Source organism: Mustela nivalis, assembly GCF_964662115.1.
Source record: "Mustela nivalis genome assembly, chromosome: 4".
In the NCBI taxonomy this organism is placed as follows: Eukaryota; Metazoa; Chordata; class Mammalia; order Carnivora; family Mustelidae; genus Mustela; species Mustela nivalis.
Window position 1 is genome coordinate 35,582,493 of NC_139023.1, and position 27,257 is coordinate 35,609,749.

Sequence of the window (27,257 nt, forward strand, 5' to 3'; positions counted from 1 at the left end):
GGTTGAATAGTTGTCTCGGGGTCTGGACCTGGGGGAACCCAAACCAAGAGTTCTTGAATTAAATCTCAGGTCAGTTGGAAATTCTGAGTCTGGTTTTCTGTGGCTAGAGCTCTTGCTGAGATTCTAGTTGCCTGACTTAACAAAGAGCAAAGAAGAAACTTTGCACTTTTGATCAGATGGAAGAATATAGTCCATGTGTACTATTTCTATACATGGCATTCTTATCTTTAGGAACTGTTAAACATGAGCAGGACATGAGCGGATTGGGACAGTGCAAGGAATGAACTATACCAGATATTTTTTCCTAGCATCATTTTATCAGACGTTTTTAATACTCATCAATCATTCTCATGTTCTATCCTTTTAGTCTAGCTGTCAGCTCTGGGAAAGTGTAAGCAGACAGCATCTTGTCATAGCTGCACCATGTATCTCTCATTTTATGCCCTGTGACTTCATTAATACCCCTGTATGTAATGTTCACAGAAGCCTGTTCAAGCATTCTGGTATATTCCCAAAGCTAGAAGTGCCAGAGATATTCCCCAGGGAGATCCCTTACCACTTAAGGAAAGGGAGCCATTAGATATATATTGCTTTCTTTTCTTAGGTTAACAAATGAGTTACGTTCTATACCATTCCTCAATGAGTCCCCAGTAGGACTGAGCTTTACTCACTCTGAAATTGCCTTTTCACTTCTTCTTTGTTTCATTTTTCCCAGTCCCCTTATTCTTGATCCATGAGATTACTTCTCCAAACAAATGACCTGTACACAAAGCTCTTGTCTCAGTCCCCACTTTTGGAAGAAGAAACTCAAGTAACAACATGTACTAGTTGCTTCTTGCCCTAAGAAACTTAAAGTCAATCAGAGGATATTACATGAATCCAGATAACTGAAATAAAAATCAGTGAAACAAAAATATGCAATGGAAGTTCAGATTGAATGAATGAAAAAAAAAGTCTTAGAAGTGATGGTTTTTATACTAGACACTGAAGGAAGATTTTAACTTTGGATTTTTCAATGTGTGATGTTGGGGAATGGAAAGACCATTATAAATAGAGAGATGAAGAGAACAAAGACAAGAATATCCAGGACTATTTTGGGATTGGTGTCCCAATTTGACTGAGCCATGTAGTTTATGAAAAATGACAGTGAGATAAAAGCATGAAAAGTTAGATTAAGATCATACTGTCAAAGATATTGAAAAGTTAAACTATGGAGTTAGAATTTAGGGATATAGAAAAATCATCATTTAAACTTTTATGACACAGGGGCACCTGGGTGGCTCAGTGGGGTAAAGCCTCTGCCTTCGGCTTGGGCCATGATCCCAGGGTCCTGGGATCAAGCCCCACATCGGGCTCTCTGCTCAGCGGGGAGCCTGCTTCCTCCTCTCTCTCTGCCTGCCTCTCTGCCTGCTTGTAGTCTCTGTCAAATAAACAAATAAAATCTTAAAAAAAACTTTTATGACACATTATACTGGAAGGGAACTTAAAACCACAAAACATATGCTAAAAAATATATAAAAGTACTTGTTCTGGGGTACCTGAGTATCTTGGTCAGTTGAGCACCTGACTCTTGATTTCAGTTCAAGTCATGATCTCAGGGTCCTTCATCAGGCTTAGGGTGGAATCTGCTTGAGATTCTTTTTTCTCTCCCTCTGCCCCTCCCCCTACTCATGCTCAAAATAAATAAAATCTTTTTTTTTTTAAAAGCTCTTGTTCTGTAATGGAAGTTGCAATAGTTGCTAGGACTGGATTTTCCTGTTTTCTCCAGGGTGATTGCACTTCCTGTACTGAACTTCAAGATTTCATAATCAAGCTTCAATGCTCAGCGCTAGTTGTGTACTAGTTTGCTAAGGCTAATGTTAAAAAAAAAAAAAAAAAAAAAGGACTACAACTTGAGTGGCCTAACCAACAGAAATATATTAACTCACAGTTCTGGAAGCTTGAAATCCAATATTAGGGTGTAAGCAGGGTTAGTGTTTTTAGGGGTGGGAAGGAAAGAGCTGTTCTAGGCCTCGTCTCCCTGGCTTATAGATGACCATCTATAGAAGACAGATATGGGAGCACATCTGTCCATTCCTTCTGTAGGGTAAGTGGAACTCATAATACACCAAAAACTGTCTAAATCCTCTTCCTTTTTTAAATTATTATTTTAAAGATTTTTATTTATTTATTTGTCAGAGAGAGATCACAGGTAGTCAGAGAGGCAAGCAGAGAGAGATGGAGAAGCAGGCTCCCTGCTGAGCAGACAGCCCAATGCGGGGCTCAATCCCAGGACCCTGAGACCACGACCTGAGCCGAGGGCAGAGGCTTTACCCACTGAGCCACCCAGGCGCCACTGCAAATCCTCTTCTAATGTTTAACTCCTCTCAGACTCTCCAACCCCATTTGTTGGTCAGCAAAGTGTTGCAAAACCAGTTATCTTGTCTCACACTTCACTCCAGAGACCTTCACTAAACTGATATTTAAAAAGTCCCATTTAAAAAAAATAGTTCCATTTTTATAAGTCTGTTATATTAATAAGACTACAGTGGAATGGGCATTTTATATAGTGATAATAGGAGGGCAAAGTAATTTGGATATATATAAAAAAGGCTTTAAAATAACCATGTTCTGGGCACCTGGGTGGCTCAGTCTTTAAGCAGCTGCCTTGGGCTCAGGTCAAGATCCCAGAGTCCTGGGATTAGGGCCCATCAGGCTCCTTGCTCAGCGGGAAGCCTGCTTCTCCCTCTCTCGTTCCTCCTGCTTGTGTTTCCTCTCTCTCCATGTATCTTTCTGTCAAATAAATAAATAAAATCTTTGAAAATAAAATAAAATAACCATGTTCTTTGACCTGTAATTCTACTTAAGAAATCTAGTCTAAGAAAATAAGTTGAATGTAGACAAATTTTTTTTTTTAAGATTTTATTTATTTATTTGACAGACAGCGATCACAAGCAGGCAGAGAGGCAGGAGAGAGAGGTGGGGGGATGCAGGCTCCCTGCTGAATAGAGAGCCCGATGTGGGGCTCGATCCCAGGACCTTGAGATCATGACCTGAGCTGAAGTCAGAGGCTTTAACCCACTGAGCCAAATATTTCTTACAAGTGTGTTAATTGCAGAGTCATTGTTAACAGTGAAAAATTTGAAGCATTCCAAATTTTCAACAATGGAGGAATGTGCTGTGTTTGTTTAATAACATTTTATAATCATTAAAAATAGTGTATTGTGGGGGTGTCTGGGTGGCTCAGTGGGTTAAAGCCTCTGCTTTCGGCTCAGGTCATGATCCCAGGGTCCTGGGATCGAGTCCCGCATCGGGCTTTCTGCTCAGCAGGGAGCCTGCTTCTCCATCTCTCTCTTCCTGCCTCTCTGCCTACTTGTGATCTCTGTCAAATAAATAAATAAATTCTTTTAAAAAAATAGTGTATTGTGTTAAGATGATACATTTTGTTATGTGTTTTTACCACATATGTTTTACCACATGTTTTTACCACAATCTAAAAAAATAATGTATAACATAAGGGGATGCTTACATTAAAATATAAATGAAAAACATAGGATACAAAAGTATATGTGTAGGATGGTTTCATATGGTAGAAATATGTGGAGCAAAAGGTCTCATTGAAAATATACAAAAACATTATCATGGCTTGCTTGTGGTTGGTGCTTGCTTTTACTTTGATACTTTTTTTTAAAGATTTTATTTATTTACTTGAGAGAGAGAGAGAGCATGAGAGGGGAGAGGGTCAGAGGGAGAAGCAGACTCCCTGCTGAACAGGAAGCCAAATATGGGACTCGGTCCCAGGACTCCAGGATCATGACCTGAGCTGAAGGCAGTGGCTTAACCAACTGAGCCGCCCAGGCGCCCATACTTTGATACTTTCCTATACTTGAAAAATTTACAGCCAACAAAAGGAAATATCAAAACTAGGTCTTTATTTATAATACCCCTCTCCAGGAACAAAGGAGCTTACTGGCATCATTTTCCCCTGCTACTCCCCAGCATAAACACAGGGCCACCTGATGGAAGAAGCTCAGAGAGGACACTGGCTGCCTAACTTGCTTATCACAAGCCCACCCGCTCTGTGCTCTGGAGGGACTGCCCTTCTCAGTCCCAATGCAGTGGGCCCTTTTCTGGAAAACCAGCACAAAACCCTGCCCACACCACATCTCCTGACCAGAGGGTTATGTACAGGTCTCATGTAGTTAAAAGTTGCCACATTCAGGCCAAGGACCAAACACTACCCAGAGTAGGCAGGGAGAGCCTTGGCAGGATAGAATAGCCAAAATAGAACAGCAGAGCACACACAGTGTACACCAGAAACACTCACTGAAGCACGAGGCCCTGGGCACTATATGACTTCTTCTTCATAAAGCCATTACATTCAGAAGGAGGAGACATAACTCTCTTTTAAAACACACAGAAGAAGGCAGAGACTTAGACAAAATGCCAAGACAGAGGAATATTTTCCAAGTAAAAACAAGTAAGGCCATGGCCATAGATTCAAGTGAAACAGATATAAGTTACATGCCTGATGGAGAATTTAAGGCAATAATCAAAAGAATACTCACTGGGCTTGAAAAAAGAATAGAAGACATCAGTGAGACCATTACCACTAAGATAAAAGAATTTAAAAGGAATCAATCAGAGGTGAAGAGTGAAATAAGAGAGATTGGAAACAGACTTGATGAAATAAACAGCAAGCTGGAGGAAGCAGAGGAATGAATTAGTGACCTAGAAGACAAAATAATGGGCAATAATGAAGCCAAACAAAAGAGAGAAAGAATTGTACAACATGAGATTAGACTTAGGGAACTCAGTGACTCCATCAAATGTAATAATATTCATATTACAGGAGTCCCAGAAGAAAAACAGAAAAGAGAGAAGAAAATATATTTGAGGAAATAATAGCTGAAAACCTCCCTACTCTGGGGAAGGAAACAGTCATCCAGATCCAGGAGGCACAGAGAACCCTCATCAAAATCAATAAAAGCAGGCCAATGCCAAGACGTATTGTAATTAAATTTGCAAAGAATAGTGATTAAAAATTTTAAAAGCAGCAAGACAAAAGAAGTCCATAACTTATAAGGGAAAACCTATAAGTCTAGCTGGGGATTTCTCAACAGAAACTTGGCAAGCTAGAAGGGAGGGCCATGATATATTCAATGTGCTGAATGGGAAAAAACTGCAGCCAAGAATACTCTATCCAGCAAAGCTCTCATTCAGAGTGGAAGGAGATAAAGAGTTCCCAAACTAAAACTAAAGGAGTTTGTGACCACCAAACCAGCCCTGCAAGAAATAGGGGAATTTGAGTGCAAAGGAGAGACTAACAGTGACAAAGACAAGAAAGGATCAGAGAAAATCTCCAGAAACAAGCACAAAACAAGCAATAAAATGGCAATAAATACATATCTATCAGTAATTATTTTGAATGTTTATGGACTAACTGCTCCAATCAAAAGACATACAGTGTCCGAATGGATAAAAAACAAGACAAAACAAGACTCATCTCTACGCTGCCTAAAAGAGACTCATTTTAGACCTAAGGGCACCTACAGATTGAAAATGAGGGGGTGGAGAAATATGTATCACTCAAATGGATGTCAAAAGAAAGCCAGAGTAGCAATACTTAAATTGGACAAATTAGACTTTAAAACAAAGACTGTAGTAAGAGACAAAAAAAGGGTATTATATAATTATAAAGGGGACAATCCAATAAGAAAATATAGCCATTGTAGGTATTTATGCACCCAACATGGGAGTACTCAAATATATAAAACAATAACAAACATAAAATAACTAGCTGATAATAACAGAATAATTGTAGAGAATTTCAGCACCCCACCTATAGCAATAGACAGATCATCTAAACAGAGCATCAACAAAGAAACAATGATATTGAATGATACACTGGACCAAATGGACCTAATAGATATATGCAGAACATTCCACCCTAAAACAGCAGAATACACATTCTTTCAAGTGCACATGGAACATTCTCCAGAACAGATCACATATTAGGTCCTAAAACAGGTCTCAACAAATACAAGAGGATCGAAGTCATACTATGCATCTTTTCTGACCATAGTGCTATGAAACTAGAAGTCAACCAAAATAAAAAGTCTGGAAAGACCATGAATACATGGAGGTTAAACAACATGCTACAAAACAATGAATGGGTCAAACAGGAAACCAAAGAAGAAATTTAAAAATACATGGAAACAAATTAAGATGAAAAGATGATGGCCTAAAACCTTTAGTATGCAATAAAAGCAGTCCTACAAGAGAAGTGTATAGCAATACAAGCCTACCTCAAGAAGCAAGAAAAATCTAAAATAAGCAACCTAATCTTAAACCTAAAGCATCTAGGAAAAGAACAATAAATGAAGCCTAAAAACTAGTGGAGGAAAGGAAATAATAAGGATTAGAGCAGAAATAAATGATATGGAAACTGAAAAAAACAATAGAACAGATCAATGAAACTTAGAGCTGGTTCTTTGGGAAAAAATCAATAAAATTGATAAACCTTTAGCCAGACTCATCAAAAAGAGAAGAAAAAGGACCCAAGTAAGTAAAATCACAAATGAGGAAAGAAATAACAACCAACACCACAGAAATGCAACAATGTGGAGAAAGGCGAACCTTCTTGCACTGTTGGTAGGAATGCAAACTGATGCAGCCATTCCAGAAAACAATATGGAGGTTCCTCAAAAAGTAGAACCACTCTATGATCCAGTAATTGCACTACTGGATATTTACTCAAATACAAAAATACTAATTCAAAGGGATAAACACACCCTGATGTTTATAGTAGCATATCTACAAGATCCAAGTTATGGAAAGAGCTGTAGTGTCTATCCACTGATGAATGGATAAAGAAGAAGTGGTACATATATACAGTGGACTATTACTCATTCATAAAAATGAGTGAAATCTTGCCATTTACAACAATATGGATAGAGGTAGGGAGTATTACGCTAAGCGAAATAAGTCAGTCAGAGAAATATAAATATAATATGATTGGCTCCATTTCTCTGTAGCTCTGTGCCCTTGGATGAATCCCTTAACCTGTTCCAGCCTCCTCTTTCACAACTGTAAAATGAGCATTATAATGGTGCTTCCCTCATATGATTGTTAAAAGAAATGAGCGGTATGATGTGTGGAAGGCCAGGGTCTCGCTATTCCCTCTACAGCAGAGTAAGACGAGTACTCCAGAGACAGACCACCCCAGCCTGAATTCTGCCTCTTCCCCCTCCTTCTAGTGACCCTCAGTGGTTATGCATTTTCTCCCTGCTTTATTAGCACAAATATAAATGAGTATCACCATACATGTCTCAAACTATTGTTATGAGCATTAAAGGAGTTAAAAATGTAATGTGCATAGAACAGTGCCTGACACAGAACAGAAACTCTGTAAATGTTAGTTATGATGATGCCATTTTTATTGTTATTATTAGTATCTTCATTATCTTATGTCATGCCACGTGGCACTGGAGCTGAGCTGTTACTCATGGGCTGTCTGGATAGTCCTAGGCTTTATCTAAGATTAAATAAAATCAGAAAAGAGACAGAATTTGACCATACAAAAATTAGAAATAGCTCCCTGTTAAAACAAACAACCAAATGAATAACCAGATAAACACAAACGGCTAAACATGGCCAATGGAGAAATGACAAATCGAGAAGTAAACCGGTAGTAAATATCACATATAAAACTGACTTTTTTCTTTCTTTTTTTTTTTAAAGATTTTATTTATTTATTTGACAGACAGAGATCACAAGTAGGCAGAGAGAAAGGCAGACTGAGCAGAGAGCCCGATGCGGGGCTCAATCCCTGGGATCACGACCTGAGCCAAAGGCAAGGCTTTAACCCACTGAGCCACCCAGGCGCCCAACTTTTTTCTTTTATATAAAGAAGTTGTAGAATAAAACAGAAGAGCTCCGAATCCCAATTGGTATATCGGCAATGAGAGAAACAGTTCAAAACTAGATTCAGTTAGGGGCGCCTATGTGGCTCAGTAGGTTAAGCGTCTGCCTTCACTTGGATCGTGATCCCAGGATCCTGGGTTCGAGCCCTGCATTGGGCTCCCTGCTCTGTGGGGAGCCTGCTTCTCCCTCTCCCCCTGCCTTCTCTGTCTGTCATGAATAAATAAAATAAAATCTAGAACAGCAACAACAAGACCAGGATCCACTTAGAGAACAAACACATGAACAACTTCAGCCTCACTAATGCAACCCAAATAGCATCAAAGTTTCTAGTTTTTCCTTTTATTTTCAAATAAAACCATTCAAGTCCCCAGTCTGCATGGTTACAGGAGAGCAGCCTCTCCTGAGGATTTCAGAGGCATGATGAGTTTCTGGCTACCTCTCATGTTCTCTTTTTCTGGACTATTTCTTCCAGCGGCTCCCCAACACTTCGGACCAGCTCATCCTTCCTTCCTTCACTGCTCCAGAGTTCTCTGATGGACTTCATCCCCTTACTAGGATGCAGTCACTTCTTGAATTACACAGATTAACACCCACACAAGTGGATGACCACCCTTAATAAAAATCCATTATCAAATTAATCAACTAGGTCCCAGGCACTCTGTCTTTGAGGGCCGGGAAAGGAGTGTTGCATGTTGGTGATGTGGTCTACAAGGATGTTAACCTCTCTTCCAAGACATCTTGAAGATACTTCTTGGAACTCAACTATGATAGCCCCATCCTCCAAAGAGATCAAAGCATTGGAAAATATTCTAAGGGAAGTTTTAAGGACTTAGAACAAAAGGGCTAGTTGCCAATGTAAGGGAAGAAATAAGAAATAAGAGCCTAAATCTGGGAGGTCCACCTGATCTAAAAAGTATTCCAGACAGAGAAAAAGGAGGGTAAGACATTGTCAAAGTAACAAAGCAAAGAAATTCCACTGCAAGACATGAATCTCTTCACTATGCCCAGCAAAATAAATGGTAGAAGGCACCTCCTCTTGAAATTTTAGAACAATTTTAGAATAATGTCAGACAATGATCCTCAAAGTTTCCAGAGAGAAAGAGAAAAGCACATACAAACAATCAGAAACCAAGATGGCATTGCACTTCTCAATACCAGAAACTAGAAAATAAAATTTTGTGAGGCAAATTATTTGGAACAATCAAACAAATATGAAGCAGGACATTTAAGTTCTTACTCTAAATTAAACCTCAAAGACTCTGTTAGGAAATTATGGGAAGATATATTCCACTAAAGATGTAAAAACCAAGAAAGACAATGCTATGCATTCTCTATACTCTTTCTACCATACAGATACAAAAGACACAAGTCGCTTCAGGAACATAACAAACCATAAATATCTAGTAAACTAATTAGGAAATGATGAGTTTTGCTTACCTATTACTTTTGTTTTTAATATAGTTTGTTTAATTGCAAGCCTCTGCAATTGAATTTTTTTTAAGATTTTTAAAATTTATTTATTTGACAGAGAGAGATCACAAGTAAGCAGAGAGGCAAGCAGAGAGAGAGGAGGAAGCAGGCTCCCTGCTGAGCAGAGAGCCCGATGTGGGACTCGATCCCAGGACCCTGAGATCATGACCTGAGCCGAAGGCAGCGGCTTAACCCACTGAGCCACCCAGGCACCCTGCAATTGAATTTTTAATCATTGTTCCTTTTAACAACTGGTTCACAAAATTCTTAAAAAATTAAACATTGGATCTTATGAGCTGATATAACCCAGCTCTAGCACACCACTGGATATATTAGAAGATATCTTAGTAAGTGTGATTTAGTAATTTTTTCAGATTCAGTCTAAACATTGCACATATTTGGTTGCCAACGAGGAAATCTAGGGAGATTCCTCACGCTAACTTATCTTACAGGATGTCTGTTATGTGACAGCATTTCTCTATTTGGTCTACACATAAAGCAAGTTATTAATAAAGCTATAATAATAACTGGTACCTGAACGAGAAATCCAGACCTTCCTCCTTTCCTTCTCTACTGTTTTCCCTTTGTTACTCTTTTGTTTAGCCTATAAATTTTATTTTCTCCCATTTTTGAGGAGTCTCCATTCCTATCCTGCCCCTTGCCTTCCATCCTGATTTTCTGTTTTTGGTCCCCTTTTCTTTCCAATATGTTTTTGCTTTCTCCTTTAATCAGCTGCCCTTTCTGACTTTTAAAAACCTTCCATGTTCTCTCTCTTTTCTTCTTTACTCTTTATTTAGTATTTGCTCATCTTCACTCTTCTCTCCCCCATTCCACCTCTAATATATGAATATCTTCCTCTTGCTCAATTTCCTTCTCTGTCTACTGTGGTCAACTTTTCTTTATTGCTGCCTTTGCTTCTATTTCTTCTGACAGCCTTTTCTCAGTGTCATAGCTTATGGTCAGGATGGAGACTCATCCTTAAGGTACTTTCTGAAGAAAAGAAATCCAATTACATATATAATATATTACATATTACATATATGTGTAATATACATATTACATATATATGTAATATACATATTACATATTACATATATATGTATTATATGTGTAATATATTATATATGTTATATATATGTTAACATATTATATATTATATATGTTATATATCTATATATTAATCTGTATATCTATATATAAAATATATATATTCTTTCTTATCCTTAAAGGCTTTGTGGGTAATTTCTGAGGATACAGGTCTCATAGATGTTTCTACAACAGTGATCATTTGCAGAGTGCACAGGATCATTTGAGAAAGGGAATAAGAACTGAAGTCAGGACAGGTGAGGAAATGAGAAATACCAATATTTGGCATTGCTGGGGAAAATTCTGTGGGTGAATAGAAGTTCCAGTTTGTTAGCTAATTGTAGGATGGTCATTAATTAACTTAAGGCTTTAGCTCTACTTGTTCAATATGGCAGCCACGGGCCACATGTGGCTATCAAGTGTATGAAATGTGGCAAGTCTGTGTCGAAGTTGGCTCTAAGTGTAAATAAAATACATACCAGATTTCTAAGACACTGTATGAAAAAAAGATATGAAATAGCTCAATAGTTTTTATATTGAATATATGTTAGTATTTTGATATAGTGATTCAATATATTATTAAAACTAATTTAAGCTGTTTCTTTTTGTCTCTTTAAATATAGTTACTAGATAACTTGAAGTTACCTGTGTGACTTGCATTATGTCTACACTCTGTTGGACTGTGCTGCTCTGGTCCTTGAAAATGAAGTATTTACCAAAATCTCTGCAAAGTCTTTCTTTGGGTTTCCATTAAGTATTTAGGGCCATTCAATTTATCTGTTCAAACTACAATTTTCCTCCCCTTATACTTGTCAAGTATAGTCAATTTTAGTGTATGTGCTGCCGAAGTGAGCACTTGAGTTTAGTAAGTGAATGATACAGAATTGGAATTTCCTAACCATGTGAGAATATTGTTACCTTTTATTTTTCAGAAATATAATTTAGAAAAAAGAAACAGTGCCACTATTTTCTCTTACTGATATTTATAATTATAGACGAGCTTTATTTCTCAATGAACATGTGCTTCCTACTAGATTATGAGCTAGCCTGTAGTGGTTTTAAGGGAAAGCAGCCCAAGTTCCTTAGCTTCACCCGTGGGGAGCCTTGAGTTATGTGACTTTCCTCCCCGGACCTGGGCCCTTGTCAAAGGCAAGACATAAAATGGGCCAGTAGACTATCAGATGGTCCATGGGTCCTCTGACCAATAGAGATGCCATTTGGAGCTCCTTGGATATAAGGAGCCAATCAGATTTCTTATCTTCAGAAAGTCCCCTCAGGACCTCTCTGTCCCACCCTAAGCTATGACACTGAGAAAAGGCTGTAGGAAGAAATAGAAGCAAGGGCATCTGTAAGGAGAAGCTGGCAGTAGAAAGAGAAGGAGATTAAGAAAGAGGATGGGTCAAAGAGAAGCTGACTCATTACTAGAGTGGAGAACAGCCTTTGCCCGCTTTGGAGAAGACAGTAAGATGGCCCGACCACCAGGAACACTGCAGTGGCCATTTTGCTGGTTCTCTGTGAAGCCCGGCAGTGTGCTGCTATGCTTCCTTCCTTTTCGGAGTGTCTTTATTTATTTATTTATTTATTTATTTATTAAAGATTTTATTTATTTATTTGTAAGAGAGAGAGAGTGAGAGCGGGCACAGGCAGACAGAGTGGAAGGCAGAGTCAGAGAGAGAAGCAGGCTCCCTGCGGAGCAAGTAGCCCGATGTGGGACTCGATCCCAGGACGCTGGGATCATGACTTGAGCCAAAGGCAGCTGCTTAACCAACTGAGCCACCCAGACGTCCCTCGGAGTGTCTTTAAACTAAATCTCTGTCCACCTGAGGTAATACAGATTCTCTATTCATTGCAATTTATATATGAAGGAAGAAATAGGGCAGGCAGAATTCTGAAATCAGAGGAAGTTATAAGAGGGGGGAAAGTATGTGAGAGAGAGCGTGTGTGTTTGCATGTGTGGGGGAGTTACAACAACAGACATCGCTGAACCTCAGAGTAAGGGAAGTGGGGGGAAGGGACAGAAAAAGGAAAAAAATTTTTGAAAAGAATAAAAAAAAATCACATCCCCAAATGATCAGTTTATGGTTCTGAGCTTACTATTCCTATTGCTAATTGCAAAGGATTTAAATATTTAGATATTTAAATATTTAAGGATTTAAATATTTAGAAATTCCCGGTGAAGGCAGAGAGAGTAGAACATGAACTTCTGGGCACCTAGAATAGGGAAAACACGGTGGGCTTTGGAGCCAGATAGGCTCAGTTTTGAATCCTGACTCCAACCCTTACTGGATGGTGACCTTGGGCAAGTTCCTTATTCTCCCTGAACTAGTTTCATCATTCGTCAAATGGGAATTATATATAAATTTGATGGAGTTTCTGGTAAGGATTACCCAATATCTTGTATGTAACACTTCCTATAATATTTCCGGTCCTTATTTTAGGAGGTAAAGGCAAGGTGCTTTTTTTTTTTTAAGGTTTTATTTATTTATTTGACAGAGAGAGACAGTGAGAAAGGGAACACAAACAGGGGAGTGGGAGAGGGAGAAGCAGGCTTCCCACTGAGCAGAGAGACTGATGCAGGGCTTGATCCCAGGACTCTGGGATCATGACCTGAGCTGAAGGCAGACGCTTAACGACTGAACCACCCAGGCGCTCCAAGGTGTTTTGATAATGACGGTGGAGACACAGAATACTTCCCTTTAACTGGGCTCGACTTGGTTTTGGTGAGCATATTTTAAAATAGTAAAGAAAATTTTTTCCATTCACTGACAGAGTGAAGTGTTTAGACAGTTTGGGCTCTGGGAAAAGGAAGACTATGTCTCTAGACACCAAAAAACCCGAGTCATGTTTTTTTTTTTCTTGAGAGGACAATACAGACTGTGGGTGTGCTAATCATAGTGGCTTGAGAATTTCTGAGATGAAAGGGATTTTAGAGCTTAGTTCATCCAATAAGCTGGAAGGACCCTCCCCCAGGCTCCTAATGGATGTGCGTTCGGGACCTATTTCTATGTGTATATGGACATGTTTGCATATGTTTAGGTGTGCCTTACGTAGACTGTTCATTTCGGTTGGTGTTTTTCCTTCTACTCTTACTTATTGTGGGATTTCCCCCTCTAAATTTTTTTAAAGATTTTCCTTATTTATTTGAGACAGAGCATGAGAGAGCTGCAGAAGCTGAGGGAGAAGCACACTCCCCGCTGAGCAGGGAGCCCAATGTGGGACTCGATCTCAGGACCCTGGGATCATGACTTGAGCTGAAGGCAGACACTGAATGACTGAGCCACCCAGGTGTCACCTCCCCCTCTAAATTATGTGTAGAAATACATGTATTATATTTTTATGAAAAATACCAATATTATTGTTTAAAAAAAATCTTGTTTTAAGAAAGTACCCCTCCCCATTTTCACATTTAAATGAACCCATTATAATCATTCATTTTTGAATTGGCCATTCCTCCTGTGGACAATCCATTTGGAAGAGGTTTTTTGTTTGTTTGTTTGTTTGTTTGTTTTTTAAAGATTTTATTTATTTATTTGACAGACAGATCACAAGTAGGCAGAGAGGCAGGCAGAGAGAGAGAGGAGGAAGCAAGCTCTTGAGCAGAAAGCCCAATGTGGGGTTCGATCCTAGGACCCTGAGATGATGACCTGAGCTGAAGGCAGAGGCTTTAACCCGTGAGCCACCCAGGCACCCCTGGAAGTTTTTATCTTCATGAGTGACATCCAACAGTGTCACCTGAAATTTAAGCATCAATAAAATCTCAAAACCCATTGCTTTGAGAAAGTTGATGTGTACTCCTGTAATCTATATAAATAGTGCCATGTTTGTTTTATCATGTTACTTCAAAATAGGGCCTCTAGCTAACCCCTTCCCACTCTTTTCTAGTCAGATTAGTGAAATTATGGAGTCACCATTCCTAGCTTTCTGGTCACCCCTTAGCCATCCCACCGTTTGATGGGTAGACTAACTGATCTGATCTGAACCTTGATGGAAGGCACCATCAAAGTGCTCTAAAAGGCTTCAGGAAATAATATGGCGGTTCTGCAAAAAAATTAAATATAAAATTGCCATAGGATCCAGCAATTCCACTTTAGGTATAAACCCCAAAGAACTGAAAGCAAGGACTCGAACGGACGTTTGTACACCCATGTTCATAACAACATTATTCACAAGAGCCAAAAGGCAAACCCAACCTGCATATCCATGGATGGATGAATGGATAAACAAAATATGGTGTCTACACACAGTAAATTACTATTCAGGCTGAAAAAAAGGAAATTTGAATACATACTACAACATGAAAGAATACAGTCCTATCTTGCCATTCTTTTAATTTAATATATATATTTTTAAGATTTTATTTATTTATTTGACAGAGAGAGATATGATGAGAGAGAGAGAGCACAGGCGGGGGAGTGGGAGAGGGAGAAGCAGGCTGCCCGCTGAGCAGGGAGCTCGATGTGGGACTCAATCCCCCAGGACCTCGGCATCATGACCTGAGCAACCCAGGAGCCCCCCCTTTTATTAAAAGATTTTATTTTTACTTATTTATTTGGCAGAGAGAGAGGGGCTGTGTGTGTGTTTGTGTGTGTGTGTGTGTGTGTGTGTACAAGCACATGCACGAGTGAGGGGAGGGAGCCCGACACCAATGCGGGACTCTATCTCACAACCCTAAGATCATAACTGAGCCACCAGGTGACTCCTCCCTTACCATTCTTTGGCAAGAGTTGTGAATACATTTTTCTTTAACAGAACTTTGATCTTGAAGTCAGAAAGAGAGCATTAGAGAAAAAAATAAATAAAGGAACCAGACTAGTGATGGAGGGTATGGCAATGGGCCTTATCCCCACCGCCATATAGAGAGAAGGAGTTCCCTGAGAATCAGTTTTTTGTTTGATTTGGTTTGATTTGATTTTTTTTAAGCAGTCTTCATAGCCTGAGATCGGGGCCTGAGCCAAAATCAAGAGTTAGACTTTTAACTGACAGAGCCACCCAGGTGCCCTGAGAAACAAATTTTAGGCAGGGAGGTCAGACTATTCCAATATGAAAGGCAAAATGACATATGCGTGGACCGAACTTGTGGAAGGTATTAGAAACCCTTTTTGTTTGTTTTGGTTATTACTAGACCAGAAAGAGGTGACTGGGCCCCAAAGAATTCTCACTGAAGGAAATGAGATTTCAGAGAACAGATTGGAAGGATCTAAACCGTGCCACCCCTACAAGAGACTATAGTCCCAAGAAGCTCTAGAGAAGTGTCTTCCTTTTTTTTTCCTTTTTTAAAAAGATTTACTCATTTATTTGAGAGAAATGAGTGGCACGTATATTTTTTTAAAGATTTTATTTATTTATTTGGCAGACAGATCACAAGTAGGCAGAGAGGCAGGCAGAGAGAGAGAGGAGGAAGCAGGCTCCCCACTGAGCAGAGAGCCCGATGCGGGGCTCGATCCCAGGACCCTGAGATCATGACCTGAGCTGAAGGCAGAGGCTTTAACCCACTGAGCCACCCAGGTGCCCCAGCAGTGCATATTTGAGCACATCTGAGCAGGGGGTAGGGCAGAGGGAGGAGAGAGAGAGAGAGTCTTAAGCAGACTTCCTGCTGATTATGGAGGCCGCAGTGGGACTCAATCTCTCCACCCAGAGATCATGACCTGAGCAAACACCAAGAGTTAAACGCTTAACTGCCTGAGCCACCTAGGAGCCCCAAGGAGTGCTTAAAATGTTAGACAAAGAGTCAAGAGTAAGTTCAACTGGGAACCCTTTAAAGACTGTGACAGTTCCACCAGGTAGTCCCACAGCTGTGGCCACACCTGAGGTGGGAGGTCTGAGAAGATGAGCATAGCTTCAAGCATTGCCCGTGAGTTTGGAGGTGACTCAGTTATTCGGAGAGAAGAGGAAAAAAAGAAGGAAATTCTGATATACACTACAACATGGAAGAACCTCAAAAACACTGTGTACTAAATGAACAAAGCATGTCACGAAAGGGCAAACAAAATTCCACGATTCCACTCCTATGCGGTGCCTTCAGTAGTCAAACTTAGCGAGACAGAGAGTGGAGGCCAGGGGCTAAGAGAAGGAGGGGGGTGGGGGGTGGAAAGGTGGGGGTTGGCTGGTGGGGAGTAGTTTAAGGGGTCGAGAGCTAACGTTTGGGAAGATGAAAAGATCTGCAGATGGATAGAGTGACGGTTGCACAACCACGTGAGTGGGCTTCGTGGCACTACACTTAAAAAATGGTAGATATCAGGGCGCCTGGGTGGCTCAGTGGGTTAAGCCGCTGCCTTCGGCTCAGGTCATGATCCCAGGGTTCTGGGATCGAGCCCCGCATCGGGCTCTCTGCTCAGTGGGGAGCCTGCTTCCTCCTCTCTCTCTGCCTGCCTCTCTGCCTGCTTGTGATCTCTGTCAAATAAATAAATAAAATCTTTAAAAAAAATGGTAGATATCATGAATGAGTATTTTACTGCCATTTTTTACAAAGTGCTTGAAGAGTGTAATGAGTTTATGTGACGTGTAATGCCGCTAGCGTGCAGTAGGGGGCAAAGGAGCTTCAGCTTCAACCGGAAAAGCTTGATTTCCCGTGCCCCTGCAGGCAGTCCAGCCCAGTGGATGAACCATTCCCGCCTACAGCCCCTCTGGACCTGCGGCAAGCCCCAGCGGTAAGAACTGCCAGCCCTGTTCGCTCTAACACTCTTGACAAAGAAGGGTTCACTGGGTCTTTTCTAAAGAAGGGATCATTAGAACTCCTGTACCTGGAAGGAAAGTAGTCTTATAACTCAGATTTTTAGTATTTATTATTGTGCCTATGTTAATCTCAAGATGAATGATTAACAAGTGACCTTGGGGCTCCTGATCTAAGAAACTGTCTTGCAGGCACTCGACCTTGGGGTTTCCTTTCACTGGTTGCCGATTAAAACCTGATCAGTCCTTCTACCCAGAATGGAGGCTCCCATCATGGTGGTGAGGTTTCTCCAGCTTTTATTTTTCCTTTCATGCATGTAAATAACATCTGCTGTTTGGCTATTGAAAGCATCGTTGTTGCTCCTTTACTGGTTTTAAAGTTCTGCATGTGTGCTATAGGGCGGAAAGTAGGGGCACACCTGATGGATTTTGTACAATGTAGACCTTGTTCTGTTGCCTGCAGAAGTCCGGAGTGGCCAAAGATGGCCAGGTGGCTGCCGTAGGCTACAGAATGATTAATAGCCCCTGGGCATTTGAGTCCTAGGAGAGCTTTCTCACAGACCACCTGTGCTGAGTTATGAATTAGGGTTCTGTGTACTTTCTAAGTTGTGTTCAACTTCTTGTGAATTCATAGCTTAGGAATGCATATAGCCAAAGTGTCTTGTGCTTTATGACACCTAGCTGAGTGTCTAGTAGCACTGCTTGCCACTCACAGAGAGGCACGAGGGGTGGGAAAAGTGGAAGAAGTCACCATGACAGCTAGCTCTGATGATGGAATCAAGGTGGATGATCACATCCCAAATGACTTTATTTCAGGTTTTGTAATGTCTTCCGTTTGGGTTCTGGGAAGGGACTAGAAAGGTCTGGGTTCAAATCCATACTCTATCCCTGGGTTACCTTGGGTGACTTACTTAACCTCTGAGTTTTAGCTCCTTCGTTTGTGAAGTAGGGGATAAAAATGGTCGCCACTCTGTTGAGTTGTTGAAGGGATTGAACAAGATAACATATGAAAGCATGCAGCTCAATGCCGGCCACGTGGGAAGCTTTCAAAAAGTTTCATCCTTGCTCTTTCTTCTGTTGCAAAGATCACTTCCCGTGCTGTGAGGTTTTAACCCCTTCTCCACTTTTTTGCTTCACTAGAAAAAGAGGCGATTGATTGTTCTTTGGTCAACCACCAACAGTCATTTCATAGTGTCTTTTGATTTGGACTTTTAAATTATAAGCTAACAAAGAAAGTCATTTTCTGTTTTTCACCTGCTCTCAGCAGAGCAGAGCAGTAGTAGGGATATGACAATATAGAATACATATTTAATGCATCTTTCATTAAAAAAATTACATCCTACTTTTTTAAATGTTGAAATGAAACGCCATAGGCACAGGTACTAAGAAATAGGACCTTTTTATTTCATTATATTTAGAGAAGTTCAAAAAGCGTTGGCTCCTCTCCCTTCTTTAGAATAAGTTACAGATGAGGTTGTGGTATCGGGCAGGTCAGTAAAATATAGAGAAGTCAGTAAGATATGAAAGCTATGACACCTCATTTCAGGGGGTTCCAGAGGTAGCAACTGGGTTGGATTCTGCTGCATTTTTCAGGGGCCATAGCCCCCAAACCCAGGAGCTACATTTGCAGTCAAATGCTCTGCCACTGAGCTATATCCCCTGGGAGCTACATTTGAAGTATTCTGTGAAATGATAATGTCAAATACACTTTTGTCAGCTTAATGGCTACCGGGGTCCTGCCAAGCCACATCGGATCCTGAAACAAAAGGAAAAACCAGGATTAATGATCCCGTCTTTATGAAAAATTTTCACATTTTGTTCGTTGTGGATTTTTAGGTTAAAATTAATTTTTTTAAATGTTTCATTAAAAAGTTATTTATCTTGATTATTGAGTTTCTTGACACCCTTTAAAACTGATGCCAGAAATTGCCCAACTCTGGGCCTAGATGACCGCCACCATTTGTGAAAATCTACATGTGACGACAGTGATATGTATACATTATCTTTTTTTAGGACTCTGCACAAAATACATTTACAGATGAAAAAAGGGAACCCTTCAGCAGTTAAATAAATGGTCTAATTTAACACAGCCAGTAAGTTGCTAAGTAGGACTTGAACACAAATCTATCAATCCCTAACACTAAACTCAATTCTCTGACCATTGAGCACTACACCATATCAGGAACTCACAACACAAATTCGTTCATTTGACACACATTTTTGAGAGCATATTATATGCCACCTTGTGCTAAGAGATACAAAATTGAAATCATTCATTCATCTATACATTTAAAAAGCATTTACTGAGCATGTGCTATGTGCACTATTCTATGTGGCAGGGATACAGAAGTCCGCAGGGTCATCAGCTCCTTTCTTATGGTTGTAAGAGACAGTCAATACATAAATGAACCAAGGTTTCAGATAGCACTATGTTTTGAAGAGACATAAAATAAGGTGATGTGAACTACTACAAGTCAGCCTCTTTTTTTTTTAAGATTTTATTTATTTATTTGAGAGAGAGAGTGTGTTACTGGGAGGGGGAAGGAGAGGCAGAGGAGAGGGAGAAGCAGACTTCCTGCTGAGCAGGGAGCCCAACACAGGGCTCAATCTCAGGACCCTGAGATCATGACCCGAGCCAAAGTCAGATGCCTAACTGACTGAGCCATCCAGGCATCCCCACAAATTGGGCACTTTAGATTAGGTGGTCAAGTCAGGTCTCTTAGAGGAAATAATCTATAAGGCAGGATCTAAAAGACAAGACAATCCAGCCAAAGAAGGATTGGGGAAACAGCATCCCAAGCATGGGGACAAGCTAGTGCAGGACGCTAAGGTCAGAGCAAGTGTGGTATGAAGGGAGATCCCAGAAGGAAGCAAGAGCAGCTCAGGGAGGGTGTTGTAAACCAGTGTCGGGAGTATGGGTTTTATATTAAGTGTGGCAGTACATAGTTAGGACCCAGGCTGGCTGCTGTAACAAAATACAATGGCTTCAACAAGATAGGACTCAACACAATGGCTCCATCCATGTCAGTCCTTGTAAGGAATTGATATAAAACCTAAAGTGGGTGGTCATTGGCAGACTTACTCGTTAGGTTCCTTGGACTGTATACTGGGACACTTGAAAGAATCAGTATGACTTAGTGAGATATAACTTCATTGTAATAAGGTACTATAACATCTTTCAAAACTAATTTACCTTGGCTCACCTAGAGAGACAAGATAGCAGAGTCACTAGGACACCAGGTGCTGGTATATTAACTTAGTGACTCTGAGGCACTTACAGGACCTCTTTAAGCACCACCTTCCATATCTGTAGAAGGTGAACAGTGATAGCACTGACCCTGTAAGGCAGTTGTTGCAAGGATCAAGCTAAATGAAGTTAGTATTACTTAGCTCTGTGAATGCTGGTGTTGTTACCTAAAAATACATCAATGGGCCATTGCCTCATTTACATGATAGAGTCAACATAGGGAAGCCATTAGCTATTAGCTATCTGTAGATAGCTATAAGCTATCTGCTGAATAGATATAAATGTACTATTATGGTACTGGTAATAATTTTATTTTGCTGTATTTTTAAAATATTGAAGATTATTATGAACATAAAGTTATATCATAGAGGCTGTCTTACTATGTTCATGTTTGTTCTTACATTGATGATTGGATGTTATATTAAGGGTTACATAAAAAGGAGATGACCAAAAAAAGACTACCTGGGGTAGATTGGAGGAATATTCTCAGTGGAAAGGTGAAAACCCCAGGCCATCTTCTCAATCCCATTCCCCCACCTAGGGCCTTTGGTGCCCCCGTCCATTGAGCACACAATAGACAAGGAATATCAAAATCAAAGTTTTCTCTTCACAGTCATGGCACAAGATGGTTGAGTATAGCTGTGTCCATTTTCCTATATTCTGCAAAACAGTTTTATAAAGTGTTCTCATTTTTAAATTACTTAAAAATGGGAAATATCCACATTTTCTAGGATTTCTTAACAACAACAATGACAAATTTGGACAGGTTCTAGAGAAAGAAAAATCCAGATGAACGTGAGGTAATATTCCAGATATCCTTTTGTCCGAGTTCTGCCTGTTTTGTCCCCATGTCTATGTACTTATTATTTCATTTATTTATTCCTAAACTCTGTGGGGAGAGGACTATTAAAGACTATTACCTGCATTTTAAAGAGGAAGAAACTCATGGGTCCTGAGGCTTTTGAGAGAAAAGTCAGACTTTAGCTGTTTAATTAGACACAGAACAGAGACAATTGAAGAATTAAGATTTTCACAATATTCATTATCCAAGAAATGTATTAAGCTGCCAGGAACTCTTCTGGACACTGGGACTATAGCAGTGACTAGAACAGATAGAACTTCTGTTCTTTCACAGCTTACATTCTAGTAAGGGGATAAGAAAAGAGAGACCACAAACAAAACAAATGGGTATGTTAGGTGGTGAGAAGTACTAGAAAGAAAAATAACTAAGATAAGGAGAATAGAGAATGATTAGGGAGGAATATTTTGTAGAGGAGCGTCAAAAAAATGCCTCTCTGATATGGTGACTGTCATAGAGAGATGTCAAGGGAGTGAAGGAGCATTCAACTTGTCATCTGGGACAAGTGTATTCTGGAAAAAGAAGGGCAAGTACAAGTTCAAAGATCTAATGTGGGGTCATGCTTGGAAAGGGTAAGGTAAGGAATGACCAGACAAGAGTTGGGAGTTATGCACTGAAGATGTCAGATCTTGCAAGGACTTGGGATTTTTTTCTGGTTAAGATAAGAAGCCAGTGGACGACTTGGAATAAAGGAGTGGCTGATTGTGACATGACTTTTAAAGATTCCTCTGTCTGTTGGGAGAAAATGACCGAAGAGACACACTATTGGTAGGAAAGATCCCCTGGGACTCTATCAAGAAAAGAGGCAGTAGGGGAGGTGGGGAGAAGTGGTTAGAGTCTAATATTGAATTCATAAACTCTTAAACTTTATGTTCTCCCATACAAGGTGCAGGGGAGGTGAGGGGAAGTGGTTAGAGTCTAATATTAAACATAAATGCTTAAACTTTATGTTCTCCCAACCAGGCATTGGGAAAATACCAAGGCAAGGTAAATAGCTTGGTGAGTTTTCCTGCTTATCCATGCATGTGTCCAATACACACCGACCTTCACTTTCCTCAGACTGGTCACTCTTACAGACAAGTAGGGCAACCAAAAGATATACTCCATAAGAAGATATGGTGTAGGGAGACCTCTCTGGGCTCTTCACACCAACCCATTGTTCTGAGGAGCTGTGTGTGTGTGTGTGCCCATGTACCTGTGCAGGCATGTGTATATATTTTGGCATGGTAGAAAGAAATGGAAACTACTTTCATCATTATTACTGTTATTTGGCAGTGATCCAGATTTCTTTTGCCACCAACCTGAAGACATATGGCCCCATAAGGACAGAAACCATTCTGTTCATTTCTGTGTTTTGGACTTTCCATGTACACAGGTAAGTCTTGTTGAAAATCAAATATTAGCTCAAAGGACTCGCTATGTCCACCAATATAAAAGTTAGGGAGAACAATATCTTGACATTAATTTGGGAGCCCATAGTATTCAGTAATTTAAAAAAATTACTTCATTGAGAACTTAAAACCTGCACATAAATGTTTATAGCCGTTGTAGTCTTAACTGCCAAAACTTGGAAGCAACCAAGATGTCCTTCAGTAGATGAATGGATAAATGAACTATGAAACACCCAGATAATGGAATATTATTCTGTGCTAAAAAGAAATGAGCTATCAAACTATGCGAAAACATGGAGGGACTTTGAATGCATATTAGTAAGAGAAAGAAGCTGAACTGGAAAATCTACATACTGTATGTTTCCAGCTATATGCTATTCTGAAAAAGACAAAACTATGGAGACAAAAACAATAAAAAAAAAAAGACAAAACAATAAAAAGACAAAACAATCAAAAAAAGACAAAACAATCAAAAAAAGACAAAACAATCAAGATCGGTGGTTGACAGGGGTTGTGGAGCAGGGGAAAGATGAATAAGCAGAGGACAGAGGAATTTTAGGGCATGAATGAATGCATGATGATCAATGCAAGTCATTATACATTCATCCGAACTCACAGAATGTCCAACACCAAGAGTGTGAACTGTAATGTCAGTTACAGACGTCAAGTGATGACAATGCATCAATGTAGATCCATCAATTGCAACAAACGAGCCACGCTGATGGGGCATGTTGATAATGGGGGAGGCCAGGCATGCGTGGAGGTAGGGGGATATGGAAAGTCTCTGTACCTTCCCCTTTCCCTCAATTTTGCTGTGAGCCTTAAGCTTCTCTAAAAGAGTAAAGTCTTAAAATCTTTTACTTTCAGTTTTCTTAAAGCCCTCAGGCTATCAAAATGGCATGGAAGGGAGAGTGTTGAATATGACCTGGCAATGAAATTCCTAAGTTGAACTGGGAAAAAGGCACTTCTGCCAACTATTATATATTTATCTCCCTTGTGGGAGTCCTGACTTGCCTCAGCGATGAGGATATGGCACAGTAACTGGCTTGGAAATCTAAAACCCAAGCTCTCAGATCAAGTCAAAGACTCAATGCAGTCAATGTAGGCTGGAACCCTATTCCAAACTCTTGGTGAATAGAGTCATTTTTGGCATTAAAAATAATCTATACTGGGGTGCCTGGGTGACTTGGTAAGTTAAGTGTCCAATTCTTGATCTCAGCTCAGGTCTTGATCTCGGGGTGTAAGTTCAAGCCCCATGTTGTGCTCTACACTGGGCATGGAGCCTACTTTAAATAAATAAATAAATCCTATAGAATTTAACAAATGACATAACCACTTCATATTATATGCTTAGTATTATATGTCTTTCCAGGATTTGAACTCATCTTCATCATTCATACGAGGGAACCAGTGATAGAATCCTTGGAGTTACAATGAAACATATCAGAAGCATTTACGTATTTTGTAGTATTGCTGTGTCAGTGCAGGGCTGGGCTTCAAAGTTGCCAGAAGAAAGGGAGTTAACGGCCAATTTCTCCAACATGTTGCTAAGAAAGGTTCCTGCAGACTTGACCCCAACCACAACCACACTGGATTTATCCTACAACCTCCTTTCTCTACTTCAGAGTTCAGATTTTCGTTTTGTCTCTAAACTGAAAGTTTTGATTCTGCGCCATAACAGAATCCAAGAGCTGGAGGTCAAGACCTTTGAATTCAACAGAGAGTTAAGATATTTAGATTTGTCTTATAACAGACTGAAGATTGTAACTTGGTATTCACTGGCAGGTCTCAGACATTTATATCTTTCTTTCAATGATTTTGACACCATGCCTATCTGTGAGGAAACTGGCAACATGTCACATTTGGAAATTCTAGGTTTAAGTGGGGCAAAAATACAAAAGTCAGATTTCCAGAAAATTTCTCATTTGCATCTAAATACTGTCTTCCTAGGATTGAAAAGTCTTCCTCATTATGAAGAAGGTAACCTGCCCATCTTAAACACAACAAAACTTCACATTGTTTTACCAATGAACACAAATTTCTGGGTTCTTTTGTGTGATGGGATCAGGACCTCAAAAGTACTAGAAATGACAAATATAGATGGCAAAAGCCAACTTGCAAATTATGAAACTCAACAAAATCTTACTTTAGAGGATTCCAAGACCTCTATTCTATTACTTATTAAGTTGATTTACTCTGGGATGACCTTCTCCTACTCTTCCAGTTTATTCGGCACACATCAATAGAATGCTTCCAAATCCAACATCTAACTTTTGGAGGCAAGGTTTATCTTGACCACAATTCATTTGATTACCCAAAGACTGTAATGAGAACTATGAAATTGGAGCACGTACAATGCAGAGTTTTTTCTGTTCCACAGGAGAGGGTCTACTTGCTTTTTACCAAAATGGATATAGAAAACCTGACTATATCAGATGCACAAATGCCTCACATGCTGTTTCCTGTTTATCCTACAAGATTCCAGTATTTAAATTTTGCTAATAATATCTTAACAAATGACCTGTTTAAGCAACCTATCCAGTTGCCTCATTTGAAAACTCTCATTCTGAAGGGCAATAAATTGGAGACACTTTCTTTAGTGGGTTTCTTTTGCCAGCAACACATCCTTGAAGCACTTAGATCTGAGCCAGAATCTATTACAACATGAAAATGATGAAAATTGCTTTTGGCCAGAAACCTTGATCACTATGAACCTGTCTTCCAACAGATTTGCTGATTCTGTTTTCAGGTGCTTGCCCAGAAGTATTCAAATTCTTGACCTGAATAATAACAAAATTCAAACTGTCCCTAAAGACATTATTCATCTGAAGTCTTTGCAAGAGCTGAATCTTGCATTTAATTTTCTCACTGATCTTCCTGGGTGTAGTCATTTCAGAAAACTCTCAATTCTGAACATTGATATGAACTTAATTCTGAGCCCATCTCTGGATTTTTTTTCAGAGTTGTCAGGAAGTTAAGACTCTGAATGCAAGAAGAAATCCATTCTGGTGTACTTGTGAATTAAGAGATTTCATCCAGCTTGAAAAGTATTCAGAGGGCATGATGATTGGATGGTCAGATTCGTACATCTGCGAATAACCTTTGAATCTAAAGGGGACTCAGTTAAAGGATGTTCATCTTCCTGAATTATCTTGCAACACAGCTCTGTTGATTGTCACCAATTTGGTTATCATGCTAGTTCTGGGGATGGCTGTGGTCTTCTGCTGCTTCTACTTTGATCTGCCCTGGTATCTCAGGATGCTGGGTCAGTGGACACAGACACTGCAGAGGATTAGAAAGACAAGCCAAGAACAGCTCAAGAGAAATGTCCGGTTCCATGTGTTTATTTCATACAGTGAACATGATTCTATGTGGGTGAAGCATGAATTAATCCCCAATCTAGAGAAAGAAGAGAAATTGATTTGCCTCCATGAGGGACACTTTGACCCTGGCAAGAGTATTACTGAAAATATCATGAACTTCCTTGAGAAAAGCTGTAAGTCCATCTTTGTTTTGTCTCTCAACTTTGTCCAGAGTGAGTGGTGCCATTATGAACTCTACTTTGGCCACCACAGTCTCTTCCATGAAAACTCTGATTATGTCATGTTTATCTTACTGGAACCCATTCCACTCTACTGCATTCCTACCAGGTATCCTAAGCTGAAAGCTCTTCTGGGAAAGAAAGCATACTTGGAATGGCCCAAGGATAGGCGTAAATGTGGACTTTTTTGGGCAAATCTTCGAGCTGCTATTAATGTTAATTTATTAGAAACCAGAGAGATATGTGAACTACAGACATTCGTGGAGCTAAATGAAGAGTCTCGAGGTTCTGCAATCTCTCTAATAAGAACAGACTGCCTCTCTTCCCCTGAAAAAAATGCAGGGGAAATTGGGGCCTGCATACATTGTCAGGATAGAAGTTGATAACCCCCTTTATGCTGGTAACTGAGCAATATCATTAAAATGAAAAATGATTATTTTTTTATGTCAGTTCCTGGAAGGATTTCTAAGAATGTATACTACAGAAACACAAGTTTGCAAAGGCTTATGTAAAAAGATGTTCATCCCAACATTGTTTATAATCATGAAAAATCAAAAACAGCTCACATTTCCATAGAATAAAGATTGAGTCAATCAATCATAGTTCATTAATGCAACAGAATATTACATACCCATTAAAAAGAATGAGGTAGGGCGCCTGGGTGGCTCAGTGGGTTAAGCCGCTGCCTTCGGCTCAGGTCATGATCTCAGGGTCCTGGGATCGAGTCCCGCATCGGGCTCTCTGCTCAGCAGGGAGCCTGCTTCCTCCTCTCTCTCTCTGCCTGCCTCTCTGCCTACTTGTAATCTCTGTCAAATAAATAAATAAATCTTTAAAAAAAAAAAAAGAATGAGGTAGTTCTATATTTGCTGGTATGAGGAAAATTATACTAATATGATAGTTTATATATTGAAATAAAAGTCTAAATGAATTGGCACCAGTACATTGGTATAGTAACAGTGGTTTGAGTCTGGGAGGTTGTAGCACAGAAAACTTTTTGTTTCTAGGTTGTATATTTCTTTAACATTGGAATTGCTTAAGTGAATCTGTATTTCTTTTGTAGGTAGGAAAACACAATAAAGATCATTTTTA

At 39.7% G+C, this 27,257-nt stretch overlaps 1 protein-coding gene across 1 annotated transcript; it reads left to right on the forward strand.

Annotated features, from left to right (window-relative positions):
* Positions 1-27,257, forward strand: TLR10 (toll like receptor 10). The gene is given in 9 exon segments (XM_082728867.1): positions 1-2,086; positions 17,042-17,108; positions 22,512-22,611; positions 24,000-24,811; positions 24,814-25,232; positions 25,234-25,578; positions 25,580-25,723; positions 25,727-26,816; positions 27,020-27,257. Coding segments are annotated over 5 exon segments (2,484 nt in total). The 5' UTR covers positions 1-2,086; positions 17,042-17,108; positions 22,512-22,611; positions 24,000-24,060; the 3' UTR covers positions 26,552-26,816; positions 27,020-27,257.